This window comes from Arvicanthis niloticus, chromosome 11 (assembly GCF_011762505.2).
Source record: "Arvicanthis niloticus isolate mArvNil1 chromosome 11, mArvNil1.pat.X, whole genome shotgun sequence".
Taxonomy (NCBI): Eukaryota; Metazoa; Chordata; class Mammalia; order Rodentia; family Muridae; genus Arvicanthis; species Arvicanthis niloticus.
In genome coordinates this window covers 1,226,458-1,247,857 of record NC_047668.1, presented here as the reverse complement: position 1 = coordinate 1,247,857, position 21,400 = coordinate 1,226,458, and the positions used below count along the sequence as shown (strand labels likewise).

Below are 21,400 nucleotides of genomic sequence, written 5' to 3'. Positions count from 1 at the left end.
TGAGATTGAACCAGGGCCTCAGATTTTACTAAAAGCCACAAACCTAGACAGATGTTGTTTCTAGGATGTGGGGGTCCTCATATTGTAAATGTTTAAATGTTTGTGATGTTTATGACAGTGTTTAAAATGTTTATGGAGCTGGGCAGTGGTGGCGCATGCCTTTAATCCCAGCACTTGGGAGGCAGAGGCAGGCAGATTTCCGAGTTTGAGGCCAGCCTGGTCTACAGAGTGAGTTCCAGGACAGCCAGGGCTACACAGAGAAACCCTATCTGGAAAAAAAAAAAATGCTTATGGAAAATATGCAAACTCGCCCAAGATAATGATACAAATTGAGATGATAAACCTTGAAAAAAATAAAATTATATCCCAAAGGCCTAATTATAATTTCTGAACTGTCCTAATATTGCAGGTGATGGCTGGATTCATAATATAATAACAAACTGTTGGAAACAACTTAGACATTTACCTTACACCAGGCCCAGGTAAGCCCCAAAGGAAAACAGTTGAGAGTTTGTAAAGCATTAAGATTTAGAACAGAGTACATAGTGTTTGTAAGGAAACAATAAGCAGAAAGTTACTTCTCAAATTAGCTTCATGTTAATTAGCTACATTAATTATTTTGATTATGTTTATTGGAAATGATTTATCTACTTTTTATCCATAGTTGCAATCAACAGTTGAAAATGTTACTTTTAGGTAAATATATAAGTTTGCCTAATAAGTATAAAAAAGCACAAAGTAATTTAAAACCTGTTATAAGATCAATTTTTAATGTTACTATTTTCAATAAATAGGAATATCTTTAATCATGGTTGTTTTTAAAAGACATTTAAAACAATTTATTGGGATATTTGTGTTCATGTTACTGTAGAGACATGATTTTTTCCCTTATCAACAACAGTCTGAGCAGAGCATGATGGTCCCTCCTTGTTATCCCAGCTTTTGGGAGATACAGGCAGGATGATTAAGACCTTGAGGCCATTGTTGTCTTTATAGTGAGTTCAAGGTAGCCTGGGCTACATGAAACCTTGCCTCAAAAAATACAGCAGTGTGATATAGTCATAATGTGAATATTTAAAAATGCTATTTATTTGATGTATATTATAGAATAAATATTGTAGAAACAATATACTATTATTAAAGAAAACCAAATACTGCCATCATAATGTTTTCAAATTTAATTAACTTGTATAATGAATATGTCCTCATAGAAATTTCAGATACAGCATGCCACAGGGTCATCTGCAGATAGCACACTGTCTCCTGCCATGTATTTCAGAAGTGACCTTGCTCCAGAATGTTTATGTTAACGTGAAGTCAACTTAAGATATATCTTTCTGTTATCAAACAAATGACAATTGACAGCTTATTTCAGAAAAAGACCTAAGTATTCATATGTACATTGATACATAAATCTATACTAATACTGTTTAGAAACCACCATAGCTGCATAGCTATTCTTATATTTTTATGTCTAAAACTTCATTAGAATATATTAACATGTGTAGCTCTTTTGAAAGATATTTGCTTAATTTAAAGAATTTTTTATTGAGACAGCTTTCAAGTTTAGCTGCTACTTAGCTTTTGGCTTTACAAAGTCACTAAGGACATGCAACGCATGTCTTCATCTGGGACAGGAGGGGACTCCTTGGTCTTTTCTGGGGTTTCTTTTTTCCAGTTTTACAAATACATTAATTATGGATGACAGTGGTAGTAAATATGTTTAATTGAAATTTTCTGCCTTCCATTTCAAGTCTTACTATGTAATTAGAGCAGAACTGTGATCAATACTGTTAGTTAGAACTAGAGCTATGTGCCACGCTGTCTTTTGCCTGAGCTGACCTGTCCTGTCCATGCTTTGTTAGAATGTTCAGGTCATAAGTGTAGAGCAGCTGAGAGGACAGAACTGTCAGTCTGTAGAGAACGTCAGGTTGCAAGCTAGATGCCACCAAAATCAAGGCAGGAAAGGCTTTCCAGTGTCCTTCGGAGATGAAGTCCAGGTCCGAGTTCCCCTCAGGCAGATAAGACAGAGGCAGATCTGCCTTCAGGTATGAGGTGGAGGAGACCAGATGGGGTAGAGCTGACTGTAAGGAGAACTCTCTGTGTGTGTGGTTTGAATGACAGTGACGAGTGAAGCCACACTACAATGTGAAATGACAGCTGCCCAGCTCTTCTTAGAGTGCTAGGGGTCCTTGGACTCCTGGCTACATTTTCAAGGGAACAGCTTGCTGTTGCTAGCAATGCCCTGTTCGTTGAGATGCCTGGAAGCATCCTGTTTGAGATTCACTGTCCTGTGATAAAGCCATGAAGGGAAGCGCTCTTCTCTCCAGGCCTCGCTGTATGCGAATCTATGCCTGGTTATGTTACCCCTGTAGAACTGTTAGGAATGGCTGTATCTGTAAACGTGTCATAGAAAGTACTGGCCTGCAGAGCCCTAAGTCCTGTCAGATCCCCTTAAAACTGACAGTATTACCCATAATTCCCATGGCTTCTCTCCTGGGAATTAACCCAATCCTTCCCATGAAGGAGAACAGTATGTTTTGTCTCCTGTGCCTAACCTCTCTCTAATCCCATGCCCAACCCCTTGACATTATCTGGGTTCCTGCTGAAAATTTATACCAGACTGCATTCCAGCAGGTGATTTGGAGAACTGGTGGAGAACTGGGCAGAGTATTTACCAAATGGCATATCTCATGCTTCATCCTGGGTCACGAGTGCATTGGTCACTGAGTGTGTGTGGAGTTGAAGAAAGTGTGCAGAGTCCTACTGTTTGCACTTGTGGGGTTTAAGTAAAAGGGGTAAATGTATAAAAATAAAAATTCCAATAGTAAATACATGAAATACATTGTTATTTTGGGTGACTGTTGCTTCTGTAATTTGTTCTGTTAAGAAAAGCACACCAAATCAGGATGCCAGACAGGGATTTGAGAGCAGCTGGGATGCCTAATGAGTTCCAGGCCAGCCTGGTCTGAGACACATGAAACCCTGCCTCAACAGAAGCTAGGTATGGTGGTGCACACCTGTAATCCAGTGCTTGGGAGGCAAGGCAGGCATAGCAAGTTCCAGGTCAGCCTGGTCTACATAGAAAGACATCCTCCCGCCTCACCACCTTTTTAAAAGAAACATACAGTGCTCTATTAAAGTCAAAATAATGACTTTGTAAAATTCTAAATTTATCTTATAAAATTGAAATTTTACCTGCATAGTTTTTCTAAGGGCTAGAGCCTATGTAAATATTGAACTTTATAAAGCAATACAATTGTTTTGGTAAATAATATGAAATTTGAGATAGGTATGAGCTATCTATCCATTTTCCAGAGAACACTAGATGCTCTACTCATTCATGAGATAATTTGTATATTTAATGACTGAATAAATTAATCTTTTATGTATTTGTTTTTGCTAATCAAAAGTTTTGAAGTACCTACTGGGTACAGAATACCATGCTGGGCGTTTGTTGGAAGGGAGCATTAGAGTATTATATTCAAGTTGCAGTGGTGTACTGGTGTGACGGCTACAACCACTCCTGCAGGCACCACCTAATGTGTAGCATTTGCTGATTTCCAAGGTGTAAAAACTCCCACCATGAGCTATACCAGGCTACCAATATGATGTCACTGAACCTGAAGCTGGAAAGAGACTCGCAAAATGGGCTTCAAAGAGCCAGTGACCCAGTTCCAGCACACCACGGTGGCCATTTCTGACCTCATAGACTTCAGGCTTGCAGGGAGCTAGAAGACAAACATCCACTAGCACATAGAGCATACCATATAGAGCACTACCATATAGCATATAGAGCAGCTGATCTGCAAATGTAAGTTAGGACAGCACAGAGTGAGCCAGCCCTGTCAAGGGTCCGAGCAGAACCAGTCAGAACCAGTTTGCATGGGTGATTTGGAGCAGTTCCTGGGGCTGAGCCTGTGAAGGAGTAACTTAACCTAAGCATAAGGAAAGGACGAGCAAAAGCCTGGAGCTTTTATACCTTAGGTTGGGAGAGCTGGATTAAAGGGCTCATCTGAGGAAAAACTAAACTTTGTAGGGAAAAAATAGTTGTTGATCAAAAATATTAGGCCAGAAGAGTCAGCTCTTCTAGCAGAGATATATCCTGATTGGGAAGTTCCCAAGACAACAGTGGGTTATGACAATTTACCATAGGACTGGAGTCAGCAGGAGAGGAATTGCTACATACACAGGCCTCAGGTTCAGCCCCTACTGAAACAAAACTAAACCACTCACAGATCTGCAGTACATTTCAAAATATTTAGAAGAGACAAACCTGGAGATTCCTGACACAGAGCTGATAAATGTTTAAGGGACAGAAGTGCTGGTTGCCCAGTTTAACCATTGCACACTTGGGCCAGGCCATTTCACTGCACCCTGTGTGTGTGCAGATACTAGGTACCACTTAAAACTTTTTAAATTTAAAAAGTATTATTTAAAAGCTGTCTGAAGTTGGGGGAGAAGATAGATGGAAAAAACAAGGAACCCATTATGGTATTCTGTATCCAGAGTGATGTGTTTAAGGTAGAAATACAAAGGGAATTTCATGTGCGTTTGTCAGCTGATGGGACCCAGAGGAGGAAAGAAAGAGCAAACATGACAGGAAGTGACAAAGAGTTGGGACAGGTGCCTGTTGCACCTGAGGGGACAGTCCTTTTAAACCCATTTCAGAGATAATATGTATCAGATAAAGGGTTGGGCAAAGCTGAGTTCTAAGACAGGATTGCTGGGAATCCTCTGACTGGAACATGATGTAGCAGACTGGAGAGAACCATTAAATAGATGCCTTTCAGTGTGTGTGCTTTGAATTTTCGTTCCATAAGTGCACACTCTTCCCTCACAGGGTCTCACTCTGCTTGTGCTTTTCTGTCACAGGTTATGGCACACAGCCTGTTTGGGAAAAGAAAATGAAATAATGGTATTTGGTGGGAGCAAAGACAACTTACTTTTCTTGGATACAGTAAGCAAATCTTATATTTAAACATTTTCTCTAAGTAATTGTGATATGCAAACAGCTACTCAGCAGTATTGTTGCTATGGTAACTGCAAAGCACAGAAGGACCAGAAGTGTCTGGAAGGACCACCTTTCCAAGTCAGAGCTTGTGATGTATGTCAGGATACTTTAGGTTTACAGACCAAGATCAGTTGATTAATTTCATTAGCTAAATAATTTTAAAAGGGCTTTCTCTTTCTAGTGCTGGGGCTCGAACCTAGGGCCTTGCACTCACACACGCATTGGGCTAACAGTCAACCTCCAAGCCATGCCTCATCTCCCTTTTCTTTTTCTCTGAGCGTTACCACAGTATGAGTACTTGTAGTTTAATTGTATTAAAGTGGCTGCATATAAAAATAATACATAATCATAGTAATAATCATCCAGAGAATTAATTTTTAAAATGATTTTTGTTGTTGTTTTGAGACAGGGTCTTATTCTGTAACCCTGGCTGTCCTGTAACTCACTATCTAGACTAAGCTGGCTTCAAACTCACAGAGATGCACTCACCTCTGCCTCCTTAGCGGGATCAAAAGGTGTGTAATTTATTAATGGAATAGATAGAATTTGACTAAACCCTTCTAAGCCTCCTGTCTGACCTCTCCCTGAAAGAGACAGTTCTGTTTCTTCTTGTTCCATGGGGTTTGCTGCTGCCTCCCATCTGTTTTCAGTTTTAAATGTTGCAGCTTTAAAGTGCTATAAAGTTGATAGGATAAACAGGTCACACTGGGAGAGCCTTGTTCCCTCTCTCACACCCCATCGGAATTGAACTCAGGACCTCTGGAAAAGCAGCCAGTGCTCTTAACCACTGAGCCATCTCTCCAACCCCTCTCACTCCCGTTGGAAGTGCAGAGCGGCTGGCTACTCGCACCTGTTGTACTGATGGACAGGCACTGAATGCTCCAGTTTGCAGAGAAGGCTGAAGAATCTCAAGACTCTGAGTGAACAGAAATGGGAGACAACTAGCCAGACTCCCACGAAAAGGGCAGCAGCTCCCTCTCTTGTCCTTAGGCACAGATTGATTCCACAGAGTGAGAAACCTTAAAGAGAGACGGTTTCTCTGCAGGGACTTGGTTAGTTCTGGAGTCTGTGGCCTCGAGCTCAGTCGTGTACAGTGAAGGCTCTGGAGCTGTCTTAGCTTATGCAGGGCTCTGCTAAACTTCACAGTATGTACAAGGCCCTGGGTTCAAGTCCCATCACTGCCCCTCCCCAAGTGGAACATTTGTAGTTTGTCTTACTTTTCCTGACACTAGAAGTCCTCATTTAGAAAATAGGCATGGTGGTACAGACTTACTCAAGAAGTTCAGGCAGGAGAATTGAGGGCTCAAGGCCAACCTGTGCTACATAAAGAAACCCTATCTCAAAATTTAAAAAAAGTGAACAGTGACTGGGTAGTGGTGCCACATGCCTTTAATCCTAGCTCTTGGGAAGCAGAGGCAGGCAGTTCTCTGAGTTCGAGGCCAGCCTGGTCTACAGAGTGAGTTCCAGGACAGCCAGGGCTATACAGTGAAATCTTGTCTAAAAAAAGAAGGAGGAAGAGGAGAAAGAGGAGGAGGAAGAAAAGAAAGAAAATAAAAACATAAAAATGAACAATAAACAAGCAATCCTCTACTTAGAACACAAAGTTTATTAAAATAATAATTTTGAGCCGGGCAGTGGTGGCGCACGCCTTTAATCCCAGCACTTGGGAGGCAGAGGCAGGCGGATTTCTGAGTTTGAGGCCAGCCTGGTCTACCGAGTGAGTTCCAGGACAGCCAGGGCTACACAGAGAAACCCTGTCTCGAAAAACCAAAAAAAAAAAAAAAAAAAAAAAAAAAAAAAAAAAATAATAATAATAATAATAATAATAATTTTGAACAGACGTGGTGGCAGACACCTGTAATCCTTGAACTCAGAAGACTTAGGTAAAAAGGATTGCCCCAAGTTTGAGACCAGCCTAAACTACATAGTATCCGAGCAGCCAGGGCTACATAGCCCTGCTATTACTCTGCCTTTAAAAAAATAACAGAAAAACAGCAGCTGGAGAGATGGCTCAGGAGCTCAGAGCACACACTCCTGATGTGAAAGAGTCAAGTTCAGTTCTTGAGACCCACATCAGGCAGCTCACAACTGCCTGTAACTTAACAGAGACCCAACATCTCTGTCCTCCACATAACTGAGAATAATAAAAACAAATCTTAAGCAAGATATAATTAAGAAAATAATATATAAAACAAAAGTAAGAATTCTGATTAAAATTATCATTATGAATTGTGAAATTATAAATACCTATTTGAAAAGATTAGGGAACTCCTACCATATTCATGTGTGTGTGTGGACACGCGCACACACACGTGCACACACACATTTTACTCTTGAAAACAATTTATTAGTATTTAAAAGAAAACCCTCAGAGCTAGCAAGCTATAAATCCCAGAGCTGCCTGAAGGATAATGGGAAGACAGAGTAGCCTAGAGGTTAGTCACGTGGTGGCAGGCAGTCACAGCAGGGATTGGAGCTGTAGAAAAAGTCTGGGGAAGCCCAAAGCAGCTAGAGACTTAGAGAGGTAGGCTCTGGCCAGCATACTGGAAAGAAGGAAGGGAATTGCTAGCTGTTCCTCTCTGAATCAGGACTCAGAGAGCAGACCCAACTGAACCTCTTGGCAGCTCATCAAGACTGCCCATGTTAACAAATATTTCTTTTTAAAAAATATTTAAATATTTTTAAAGAAACAAATATTAACTACTTCTGTTACTGTTCTCAGAGAACAATGTCTGATTTTTAAATTTATAATTATTATATAGGGTATTGATTAGGCAAAAGTTTGTTTACTGAAATTTGGTATTCATATACCCATGTTTTCAAATAGAAAAGCCATATATGTGCAGATGTCTGTCTGTGGGTATGCACACTTGTATGCTTGTGTGTATCTATATCACTAGTTAAAGAGCAATTTATTGTCTACATTTGTACAATAGAAGTGTTCTATGGTTAAGGTACTGTTAGTTTCTTCAAACCTTTGCTAAGACCTTTGTTTTTTATTGACTAGGGTCACTGTAATGATTTATTGATCTTTCAAACACAGCCCTATTCACTGCTCAGGTAAGTAAATACAGTATTTTCACACATATATGATGTCATATGTATGTGTGTGTTGTATGTGGGGGGGAGAAGCTGTATTCCAGGGCTTTAAATTCATTTAGTTGATGATACCTCATGTTCACAAGGCCCTGGGTACAGTCTGCCCTGGGCACAGTCTGTATAAACAGAACATGGCAGCTGATGTCTGTAATCCCAGCACTATGGAGGGAGAAGTGGAGTTCACAGTCACTATGTAGTGAGTTTGGTTTTATGGGGATTTATTGTTGTATTGGGCATCTGTTTGTTTTTGAGAAAGAACTTATAGTTGGATCAGTAGGGAGAGGGAGAGCATCTGGAAGGACTTTGGGAAGAAGAAGACTATGATCAAAATATATTTAAATTTTAAAAATGTTTTAAATAATACAAATTTAAAGAAGGGAAATTCTGACATGATGTGCCTAGTGAGATCTGTCATTTGCAAAGGAACAAGCACTCTATGGTTCCTTGTATCTGAAGTGTCTGGAGTGGGCACACTCGTGTAACGAGGGCAGACGAGAGGTAGCCAGAGGCTTGGCATGGTCTAATGGATTCAGGATTCATTTGAGGAGGACAGGAAGACTGTGGACAGGGAGAGGGTGATGGCTGCAAACGTGCTTAACGTGCAGAACGGTCAGCATGGGGAGTCTGTGCAAGCTTCCTTCTGTCTTATCTTTAACTATACAAAATGTCCGCTAAGCAAAGAAAAGGCAAAGTCTGTGCTATAAATGTCTGATCTTCTTGCTCCTCCTTTTAGGGTGAGTTATACTATTTTACAGGTAGTTTATGACTTGAATTCAAGAAAATATTTACATCTGCCTAAGAATAAAAACTAGGTGTGAGGCCACAGGTCTTGAATCCCACACTCAGGAGGTAGAGGCAGGCAGTTCTTTTGTGAGTTCAGGCCAGCTTTGTCTACATAGCAAGTACTAGGCTGTGAAGAACTATATAGTGAGACTGTGTCTCAAAAAATAGTATAGTCAAACTTGTCCTATGACAATAGACTAGCATGATTTTTAACATTAAAATATACAGGATTTTTATAAACTTGTTGATAATTCCTACAGTAATCTTAAAGATAGTATATGTTCAGGCTGAGCACAGTGGCTCATGTCTTTAATCTCAGCACTTAGGAGGCACGGGCTATATTTCAACTTTCTGGAAATCAGAGTATGTCTGGTAAATATGATATAATATGTATATACACATATACATATAAAATAGAAAATTTTAAGCTGGGCTTGGTGCACACGCCTTTAATCCAGGCATTTGGGAGACAGAGGCAGGTGGATCTGAGTTTGATGCTAACTTTGCTACAGAGTGAGTTCCAGGACAGACAGGACAACCAATGGATAATAATAGAAACCTGTCTCATAACAACAACAATAAAAATAATTATAATTATAATAATAGAATTTCTTTTAACTCAGAAGCTGTTACTTAGTTACTGAAACTCATGAGCCTTCTGTCACCAAGGTGCTGGGATTACATGTGTGTGCCCCACGCCCAAATGACAGAGTCATGAGGAAGTAGACTTTAGCAATAGAAAAGAACAAATAGACATTGGCTGAACAGGACACTGTTTAACACAGTAGTGCTCCAGGGTGCAGCTTAGTGGGGAAACGTCTGCAGAGCAGACACTTTGGCTTTTTCCCAAAATCACTAGAAAAGTGAATTAAATAGTGGAGAAAAAGAGGAAGTGTAAAACCAGGAAGATGTGTTGGTTAGAGTAGGCCATTGAGAAAGCTTACTGCTAGTGGGTTGTCCGGTGAAGAGAAGAGACAGGATTCGCGCCTAAGAAGAGTGAAAAGATGTGAAATGTCTGCAGAGCTCACTGGGAGCATGCTGGCCAGGCTGTGCAGCACAGTGACACTGGGGAGAGAGAAGGATTAATGTCTAGTGGTGTCATGTCTGCACAGATGTGGTTTACTTCAGCTTTCAAGGCAGCTAATCCCAGGTGCAGAGAAACTGATGGAGGCTGGGAGTTTGGCCAGGATGAGGTAACAGGAAGAGTGGAGAGTGGGATCCTAGCCACTGGCAAGACAATACAGTGCAGATGGTCTGGACTGGATAGGAAGGTAAGGTAAGGCTGGAGGAGGGTTAATAGGTGGAGAATTGGGAAGAGTCAAGGAGTAAGGGAGCCAAGGACATCACAGTCACTTAAGCGGCTGAGGCAGGAGAGTGAGGGTTCAAGACCATCCTTTGCCCCGTATGAATTCCAGGACCACTTGGCTACAAGGTAAGACCATTTTTCAAAAGGGGGCGAAGTACAATTAGGCTAGAAAACTGTCTCAGTGGCCAAATGCACGTGCTGGTTTACAGGGAATCCAAGTTTAGTTCCCTGCATTCACAATGTGTAGCTCAAAATTATCTGTAACTCCAGTTCCATACGATCTGACCCCTTCCTCCTCTGGAATTTGTAGGATCTGCACACCAGTGATGCACATAAACACAGGTGCACAGACACATATATAAAACAAATAAATATTTTAAAAAATTGAAAAAACAGCTGGGCATGCTAGCACACACATTTTCTCCCAGCACTCAGGAAGCACAGATAGGCAGATCTCGCTGAGTTCAAGGCCACCCTGGTCTACAGAGTGAATTCCAAGACAGCCAGGGCTACACAGAGAAACCCTGTTTCAAAAAAACAAACAAAAATAATATTCATATGAAAATAATTTTTTGAAAAGCTGTCAAAGGTCATATTTAACACCACAGAGTAAACTGAGCCAGGCAGCAAGGCATAGTGCCGGTAATTGTACTGAAAGCAGCTGACAGGGGTCAGTACTAAGAGGAGCTGATGGGGGTTGACCCAGATACTGATTGGCAGGGGCTGCTCTCCATGGCAGCCAGTGATTAGAGAAAAGGAAAGGGGGAAAATCACACACAGACACACAGAGACACACAGACATGCACACAGACACACACACAGACACACACACAGACACACACACACAGACATACAGACATGCACACACAGACATACACACACACACAGACACACACACAGACATACACACATACACAGACATACACACACACAGACACACACAGACATACACACACACACACACACACACACACACACACACACACACACACACACAGTGATTGAAGAAAAAACAGGCTCCCTTTCCCTTAACCCCTTTTATACCCCTTAAGACAAAGTTTTTCTATTTAGAAAGAAAATCACCTCATAGCCACTCGTTACACATTTTTCTAAAACAATCACCATAAAAACATTCTTCAAAAACAGATTAAAATCATTACATAAAAGGAAATTACAATAGGATTATTGATTACATATTTCTTTTTTGAAACTTATATCTAACTCGACAATGCTCATCTATCTTTCTTTCCATAAGCTCATTGTAACACCGAAGCAGTAATTCTTTTGTCATTGGTTAACAACATTTAAGCAGGCCAAATCTGTAATAGCAAGTTTCTCCCTGTGCTTGGCTGACGACAGTCTGTACATATTAAGGAATAGGTTAGCCTTAGTTTTGAAGTCTTGATCAGCTCTATGAACGTTCTATGTTCTTATACTCATAATAGAATTGTTCACTCTTTATTCATAACCTTCCTGTTTCATAATGCACACAAAAACCTCTTACCACATCCCTAGATCACTAGACCAACAAACTCACGCCTAACCTAGAGTGAATGTTTTCTTTGATCCTTGACTTGCCCCAAGCCTATTTATCTTGCTGCTACAATTCTGTGCTTGTGACCAACGAGGGCTCACTGTGCCTCTTTCTCTAACTCATGCAGCTCCTGCCAGTCTATGCAGAAGGGGTACGCTCTGGTCTTGATTCAACTTTAGACTTTCTATTCACTACCCTAACTTCCCAAAATTATTTAAATCAAGTTAATTTCCTAAAGCTACTTAAATCACATCAGGAATTCCACAAAATCATTAATTCATCTAAACAGTATTATCTGAAGAACAGTCATCTTTATGTTGATTGACAAGAAACTTGCCCAAAAGCGTGGGCTATCACCCAGGAAGTAATCACACAAAGTTATGGGCAATGAGGGTCTTCAGGTGTCTACTCACACCAAGCCAAATAAATGAGGAATATTGCAATTGACAGACATGAGAAAGCACATCAGTAGCAAGAAGCGATCCTGGGAGAAGTCTCTGGTATTGTCCTGCACCAGAGCTACCCACTGCAGCTGAGCAGGACAATGAATGGGCTGTCTCAAGAGAGCTCTCTTGCCCACTGTAGCTCCGCCTGCAAGGAGCCCACCAAAAACCATTTCCACACAGAAGCTAATATCAGTAAAGAGACAAACTTCTCAGTGATTGGGCTAGGATGAGCAGAAGTACAAAGAAGGCCTGAAAGCTGGGTGAGGAGACCAGCACTGGACCTCCATGTTGGTCTTATACTCAGCTAGTGCTAAACATATTGTGATATGTCAAAATTTGGACATAAGGGCTGAGGAGATGGCCCAGTCAGTAAAGTGTTTGCTGTGCAAACATGAGGACCTGTTTGATCTCTAGGACCCGTGTATAAAACTGGGCACAATGTTTGGTGCCTGTGATCCCAGCACTGGGGAGGTGGGGACTGTCAGGTCCTTGGCACTGACTGACCACTAGCCAGGCTAGTCAAACTATTGAACTCCAGGGTCAGTTAGAGACCCTGTATCAAAATCATCATTGACATCATTATAATAATAATAATAATAATAATAATAATAATAATAATAATAATAATAATTTGTGGATAATGATCATCATCACTTCAGTGTGGAGGGTGACTGGGAAGAAGGGGAGACCTCTGGTCTCTTTACAAACTCCCATGCATAGGCACACACACATGAATATGTGCACACACATACAGCACATACTCATATACAGCAGCCTACACACATGCACGCATGCACGCACATGCGCACACATACTTGCATACACACTTGCATACACACTTGCATGTGATAGGACCCTGGTTGTCTTTCTGTGTGATGCCTACTCATCACTGTGAATGGTCGATACTGTAGTCGATGTGATTATTTTATTTTAAATGTTAGGTCAAGGCATTTATCACTGGCCATTTTGAAATGCTGGGAGAAAAAATATGACTAAGACAGAAACGTTGGAAGGCTCAGTAAGAACACATATGTACATATGTGTGTATATATAATGGAGCAAATTATGTATGCTGTTTTATAGACTGTTTTTACAGTATATAAGTATTTCTATGTATGTATTCAATAATAGGTCTATATCTATGTTAGCTGTTAAGGTTGTATGGATATGATTGACCAGACCAATGGTAGATACTTAGGATGCCTGCAGCTTTGTGATATTACAAAACTGAGGCATGAAGTCATGGATGTCCTCTTTGGAAAGCATACAGGTCCCCTCAGGAGGAATTCCAAGAAGGAATATTGGTAGGTCAGAGATGGCACTGTGATGCTTAATGGTGGCTCCCGCTGCCCTTGTTCAACTTCCATCTGTCTCTCCGCCTCACACCTTGCTGTGCCCACTCTGACCTCCAGCTATATTTAGCCCACTGACTGAATTGCACTTTCTCTTATGAAGCTTACCTTTCATCTCCAGGGCTGTGGGAGTGTGGCTCTCCTGTGTTAGTTGAGGTACTGAGGTCTCAGCATTCGGGTCCCACTGGGAAAGCCCCCCCCCCCCCCATGTGTTGTTTGATTATTCTCTGATTGCTGCAGAGCGCTTCAGAGCCACGGGTCTTACGCATGCTCCGCATTTCTATCAGCCAGATGTTCATTTCCTTTGCTGGCTCGTGAGCTGCTTGGATGTTGACACAGGGTTTCCTGCTCCTGAGACGTGCCCACTGAGTTATCTCTCATAGGCTGGCTCCCCTCTGCTTCCTGACCTTTCTCCCCCTGATAAGGGCACGGGAGCTGGGTGCCAGCATAGTAGCAGAGCTGGGTATATACCTGGGTATATACCTGGGATGAAAGTAAAAAATTTTCCTATACTTCTGTATCCAGATCATCTTACCTCTTCTTAACTGGAGTTAGTAATAGAAAGGAAAGGCCTCCATGAAAGTAAAAGGTAGATGTTTTTCTACCACGGGGAGGCCCTGAATTCAGACCTAGGAAAATTATAGGGGACATAAATGTTTGTAGACGTGCCGACTAAAGCAACCACATCAGGCTGCTGTAGATCTGAGCAAGAGTGACCAGTGTTCAGGCTTCCAGCCCTGCAAACATTGAAGATAAAGGAAATTCAGTCTTTTCTGCTTCTTTTAAAAGATCAGAAATGGCTGGGCAGTGGTGGTGCATGCCTTTTATCCCAGCACTTGGGAGGCAGAGGCAGGTGGATTTCTGAGTTCGAGGCCAGCCTGCTCTACAGAATGTGTTCCAGGACAGCCAGGGCTATACAGAGAAACCCTGTCTTGAAAAAAAAACAAAAAAACAAAACAAAAACAAACAAACAAAAACAAAAACAAAAGAAAAAAAGAAAAGAAAAAAAAGCAGAAATGTTTCATTTTTATAATTATTTTTTGAAATTACAAATTTAAGCAGTATTTAGAAAAAAGAAAACAAAGTTAAAACAAAAGTTTTAAATGACAAAAATATGAAAATTTTGTCATTTTTAAAGATTTATTAATTTTTATTTTATGTGTACAAGTGTTTTACCTGCATGTATGGCTGTGTACCATATACAAGCCTGGTTTCCATGGAAGGTATTGGATGTTGTGGGCCCACTATGTGGTTACTGGGAATTGAATTCAGGTCCTCTGGAAAAGCAGCCAGTGCTCTTAACTGCTGAGCCATCTCTCCAGCTTGAGGGTTTTTGTTTGTTTGTTTGTTTTGGTTTTTACTTTGTTGTGTGTGTGTGTGTGTGTGTGACAGTGTTTTTCTGTATAGCTCTGGTTGTTCCAGAACTTGATTTGAAAACCAGGCTGGCCTCAAACTCACAGAGGTCTGCCTGCCTCTGCCTTCTGAGTGCTGGGATTAAAGGCGTGCACCACCACTGCCTACATGTTTCATAACTATTAAGACTGACACATGTGACATTTATGTCCTCAGGTATAACATCTTGCACATACTTGGCAACATCAGAATTCATATAGGAAAGGACTACCTACTCTTATATTTCTAACTTTTAACTGTTTTTGAGAATTTCATACACTGTATCTCTATCAGTCCACCCCTCCCTCTCCCTCATTTAGAATCATTGACACAAACTAATCCTGTAAGTTCATGTGACTCAGCTTTTCTACGGATCCACCCTCTGTCTTCTTTCGTGTCACCCCCCACCCCCCGCCCCAGGACTGAGGTTTGCTTCAGCTCTTGGCTGTCGTTCGGGGTTTCTTGCTGGCAAGTGTTCTACTTCTACTGTTCAGCCAGATGTCCAGTCCCTAAATCCTTTTCATTAAAGAGGACTATGCACGATGAACTGCATTTTCTATTTCCTTGAATTTTGCTCTGTAGTGAAATTTTGGAGCTCTTCTTTTTTAAAACAGAAATATTAGAATATGATTTAATTTTAATCCCAGGTGTGGGATATGGGGCTGCTTCAGACTATCCACAGCAGGTGACTGTGTTTGCCTTGTGCTCTAGCAGAGATGTGATTTTGCCAGCTGCAAATAGTTTCTGTAATAGTGTGACATTTAAAATTCTGGGTACTTTTCAGATAAATACCCTGATAGGTTGGTGGGTTGTTGTTTGGTTGCTGTTGGTTGCTACTTATTAAGTAGTCATGTGCAAAGAAGAAACAAGAAGAAATTAGATATCCTGATGGTGAATTTGCCCCAAGGAACTTGATGTCCCTAATCAGCAGGAAGTAATCTAAGGATAATGTCACCCCCTTTCTCCTCTATCTCTTTTTCTTTCCTATTTAGTGTTGGGGGTTGAAAGGGTGGAAGAAAGAACAGAGTAGCAAGCACTGGCTGCATTGCTCAAATGTTGCTACCTAAATTTTTTACACTGATTTTTGTGAAAATTAACTGAGAAGGAAAAAAGAATACTTAGCTTGTCAGGCACAGCAGCACACTCCTATAATCTTGGCACTTGGGGAGGCCGGCCTGAAAGGATTACCTTAAGCATTTGGCCAGCCTAGGCTATAAAGTGAGTCCACGACTCACAAATGAGCAGGCAAGGCTGGAGGTGGCTTGTTTAGAGCACTTGTTGCTCTCCCTAGGAGCTGGTTTGGTGCTAGCATTCGTGGCAGGTGACTCACCCTCTGTCACCCAGTTTCGGGAGCCATGATGCCCACTTCTGGCCTCTGGGGTACTTGTTCTCTCATGTGACTCTCATACATTCTCACAGGTGCACACACATGTAAATAACACAACAAATTTGAAAAACAACAAAACTCGTGCTTGAGATATGGCTTGGCCATTAAAAACTAAGGTTTCTAGCCAAAACCACCCAGACCACCAAACAAACAAGAACATGGTTACATTTAGTGTGGAGGATTAGCTCTGAGCTCAGGCTCCAGCTGAGCTCACACAACTTGAGTGGAGGTCCTGTATAACCTAACCACTCTCTATGCTTTATTGGCAGGTCTTGCCTTGACTGCATTGGGAAAAATGCTATCATTTTAAAAAGTCAAATATCTTTATTACCTCCTAAACTTCTGCAGCAAGTCCTCAAAAAAATAACATTTTGGACTGCAGCTAATTACCGAAAGGAGCAAAGAATCCGAAAGGAAGAGACAGAGAATAAGCAGCCGAGGGTCAGTAGCTGCTGAGCCCGTGAAGCCCAGTGTGTCTGTGTGTTTGCATCAGACCACACATTTCACCCTCCGCTGCAGTGAAGCCTGGAGTGGAGGACACAGTGGGAAACATGTGTTTTGCTAATGTGATTACATGGTACAGGGTATATGGAAATAAGATGTGGTTAAAGATTTATCTGTGTGTTTGTTTACTGATTTGCTTTTTAAAAGAATAAGTGTTCTTCCTGGAAATAAGTACAGTAACAACAGATCTTAACTCAATGTGTACTCTTTTCTTGAAATATTATATAAATTTGAAAAACAGAAATTGCTCTAAGATCTTCAGAAATCCTGTGACACAACTGTGGATGTAGATATAAAAATATTCCTAATTAACTTCCATATGTTAAGATCACCTAAGTGTCTCCTTAAATAGCACCATCAGAACTTTTCGTCCCTGTTGTTGAGCAGGGAAGCATGTTTACTTGGTTCTGGCTTCACCCTGCTAGGACCATATGAGTGGAGGTTGTTTTGTCTACCAGCTTTGAAATATTGGGGTGTGGGTTATTAGTAGCTTTTGAGACATGGTGAAATACACTTTGCCTTGGGAAACGTGTTTCTAAAGTATTATTTGTGAGTAATGTGTGGTGATAATGTAGTATTTTTGACTCTCTGACCTCCCCCACCTCGCTTGAGCTGTGCTGCTCTACAGATGGATGCTCACACGTCCACACGCTGACATCCCCTCTGCTGCTCGTAGCACCCGTTACCCAGAAACGGGAGACCACACTGTCACATTCCTCAGAATGGTACTTAGGCCATTTTGGGACCCCTTTTTTTTCATATTATTTGTCTTTTCCTTCCATTACAATTAATTACTAATGGGTTCAATATATGACGTTACCCCCTTCACTGTCACCATGTAAGTTATTTCTGAGCATTAAAATGCTGGGAGAGTATATTTCTATATTGTATATAATTTATAGTGAAGACCGTACTTCATTAAACTGTAGATATGTTTTATACATGCTGTATTTGGATGTGTAAAGCTTCTATTTATGTGTTGGAATAGATTGTGTTTACAATTTATTTATTGAACACAGTATAGATTTATTGCCTCACAGCTTCGTCAGTGTGGACCAGTCAGTGTTCATTTCAGTGTGGCGCTGGCAACATGGCTCAGAGTGCAAAAGTGCTTGCTGAGAAAGCCCAGTGGACCTATTTCCATCCCTGGTACCAACATAAGCGGGGAGGAGAGAACTAATGCCATAAAGATTACTCTCTGACCTTCACGTGTTTGCCGTGGCATACGTGCCCAAGCATACAATGCATGCAATACAATAATATCAAATAAATAACAAATTTTTCAGTGTGGATTTTTATTTTTTCTTATCATTTTTAGTCTGTGTTGGGAACCGCACTAGCCCCACATTCGGGCGCCAAAAATGTTGGGGCCTAGGCTGCCCCACTTTGGGTGGCCTAAAATGTTGAGGCCCTCTCCACTCCCCGATTGGCGGCCACTGTATCCCGGCCCAAGCTGCCGCTCCGGTCCATGGGTCGGGGTTCAACAAGAGAGAGAGAGTGAGGACGGACTTGAAGAATGGAGACCAGACAGAGTGTGTTTCAATCCCATTTATTCTTCAGTCTCTCTTCCTAGTCCAAGTCCTAAGTCTTGAGTTCCTAGTTCCTAGTTGTACTCAATCTTGTACTCTTCTGAGTGTCTAATGTCTACTCCTAGTGTCTGAATCTCTGTTACTCCAAATTGTTCTCTCCAAATTGTTCTCTCTCTCCTGTCTGCCTCTCGCCTTTATATGTCTCACTTCTAAGCCATGCCTTTTGGTCACACCTTTAGTCATGCCCTTAGGTCTTGTCTCTAAATCTGATCTCTAAGTCACGCTCTTAAGTTACACACCTTTAATCTCACACACCCAAGGAAAGTCCTGGGTATCTAAAGCAAGATGTTATCAGAGTGTGCTCAGCTGTTGTAGGCTATTGTAATCCAAGTCTCATGTCAGGGTATATGGCTCAAGATGGCTGCAAAGCTGATAGCCGCTTTCTGCTAAAAGTCGGCTCCCAACAAGTCTGTATAACAGATTTGGAGAATGAATTTTATAAATAATATGCTTCTTGGGGGGAAATTATTATTATGAACTTAAATATCAGTATCTTATAATTAAGAACACACACACACACACAATTAACCCATAAAAAACTATGGCACAGAGGATGTGGGTCACACATGAAGCCCAGTCTGCACTTCATTACAGATAAGAAACAGGAGGGACCGGGACTCAGTAACGTACTCAGAAGCACACTGCAGTAGCATACCCCTAACAGTGGGGTCCTGCCTCCTGGGTTCCTCCTGGTTCCCATGGATGCTGAGTATCATCACCATCTAACAACCAAGTGTTTCCTTCATGAACCTGTGTGAGGCTTCCATTTTAAACCATAATATTCTATTCCTAGCCCCAAAGGCTCATGGCTATCATGTGCATTTATCTTCTGGGATTTCTAAGTCTCAACAGTGTTAAGATCCTTCAGAAGCCCCAGTTCAAAGTCTCTGACAATCATCTCCTGGCTTTGGGGATGTCTAAGCATCAGCCCTGTGAATCTAGCTTACGACAGAGGAGACAGGACCTTGGACCTGGAATCTGAGCATGCCCAACTTCGGGGATATCCCTATCCCTGTTCCATACCTTGGACTCTTTAAGTGACCTACAGTGAATTAAGTTTTTGTTTTTTCTTAATGAGTATGGTGGTTTGAATGAAAATGGTTCCCATTGGCCCATAGAGAGTGGTACTATTGAGAGGTGTGGCCTTGTTGGAATAGGTGTGGCTTGTTGGAGGAAGTATGTCACTGGGGGTGGGGGTGTTGAGGTTTCAGATGCTCAAGCCAGGCCCAGTATCACTCTCTCTTCCTGCTGCCTGAGGATCTGGATGGAGAACTCTCAGCTCCTTCTCCAGCATCATGTCTGCCTGAACATCATCATGCTTCCTGCCATGAGGATAGTGGACTAAACCTCTGAACTGTAAGCCAGCCCCAGTTAAATAAATGTTTTCCTTTGTAAGAGCTACTATGGTCATGGTGTCTCTTCACAGCAACAAAACCCTAACTGAGACAATGAGGAAAATCTTTTTTTTTTTTTTTTACACTTATTTATTTATTGAAGTGGGGATAAGGGTAGCAGGCACAACACCAAATAAATACAATTTTCAATTTTAAATAATAGTCAATTGAAAGTTAGCATTAATCTAAACTTCTCATTTAATCTATTGGAACACAACAGAACCAAGCTATGTATTAACGTAAGACTTCTTTTTTACTTATTTTTTGTTTTTGAGGCAGGCTGTCTACATACATAACCCTGACTGGCCTTGAACTCACTATGTAGATCAGGTAGGGCTCAAATTCTGCCTCCCTAGTACTGGGATTCAAGAAGTACAAAGACTTTTTTTTTTAAATGAAAAATAACCTTGTTTCCAAAGTCAGAATTCAGAACAGCAATGACACTGTTTTGCATTTTTTGTGACTATACTTAATAAAAACCAGATAGGTTCTTTAGCTTGCTCTGCATTCAATACATTTTTAGAGTACATTATTGCACATGCTTGTGTGTGTGTGTGTGTGTGTGTGTGTGTGTGTGTGTGCCCTAGTTCTCTCCTTCTACCATATGGGTCCCAGTGATCAAACTCAGGTTGTCAGGGCTGGTAGTTTTCCATAATGGTCTCTGTATGCTGCAAAGATAAGCCTTTTTGATAAGGGGGGAGCTATGCTTGCCTTTGGGTATAAGGGTAAGTATTTAGAATGTGGTTAGGAATGACTCTTGTTTAGAAACATGGTCATGGTGGGTTTCTTCTAATATACTAAGCTTACTAGCCACAAGAAGTTGGCTAGGTTTCCAGTACCAAGCACAATTTTCCTCCTATTAACTTGGCCTTAAATCCCATTAAACAGCTGTTGGCTACCAATAAGATATGAATGTCACTACTGTGCTTTAAGGATATCTTGTCATCCCTGTCTTTGATGTGGTCTGTAGTCAGCATGGCTGAGCAGGACTCCCGAGTGCTTCCCTCCCTTAGTAGCTTGCCCAGCACCTTCTGGTACCATGAAGGCTTGTCCTTGGGGTTGGGGATTTAGCTCAGCAGTAGAGCTCTGAAAAAAAATAAATTAAGAAAGGAAGGAAGGAAGGAAGAAAGAAAGAAAGAAAGAAAGAAAGAAAGAAAGAAAGGAAGGAAGGAAGGGCGGGCCGGGCGGTGGTGGCGCACGCCTTTAATCCCAGCACTTGGGAGGCAGAGGCAGGTGGATTTCTGAGTTTGATGCCAGCCTGGTCTACAGAGTGAGTTCCAGGACAGCCAGGGCTACACAGAGAAACCCTGTCTCGGAAAAAGAAAAAAGAAAAAAGAAAAAAAGAAAAAAAAGAAAGGAAGGAAGGAAGGAAGGAAGGAAGGAAGGAAGGAAGGAGCTTGTCTTCAAGGAGGAGTCTTTGAGTCAGATCCAGCTTGAATCCTCTCAGTCCTGAAGGGCATAGAAAAAAATAGGCAGTACACTCCTGTAGGAACAGGACAGAAGACGTGGGTGAGAGGTGACAGACTCACACAATGAATCCCGAGAATCAGACTCAGGAGATCAGCATCAGGGTGCAGATCTGAGTTTATTGCCCATAAGC

The 21,400-nt window shown here is 41.4% G+C and overlaps 1 protein-coding gene across 1 annotated transcript in view; it reads left to right on the top strand.

Annotated features, from left to right (window-relative positions):
- Positions 1 to 18,107, top strand: part of Klhdc1 (kelch domain containing 1) — a 37,818-nt gene extending 19,711 nt beyond the window's left edge. Inside the window, exons 10-13 of the mRNA XM_034514665.2 lie at positions 410 to 482; positions 4,876 to 4,960; positions 8,022 to 8,074; positions 16,583 to 18,107. Of these exons, the coding sequence (XP_034370556.1) occupies positions 410 to 482; positions 4,876 to 4,960; positions 8,022 to 8,074; positions 16,583 to 16,769 (398 nt within the window). The 3' untranslated portion in view covers positions 16,770 to 18,107. The remainder of the gene's footprint in view (positions 1 to 409; positions 483 to 4,875; positions 4,961 to 8,021; positions 8,075 to 16,582) is intronic.
- The last annotated feature ends 3,293 nt before the right edge of the window (positions 18,108 to 21,400 follow it).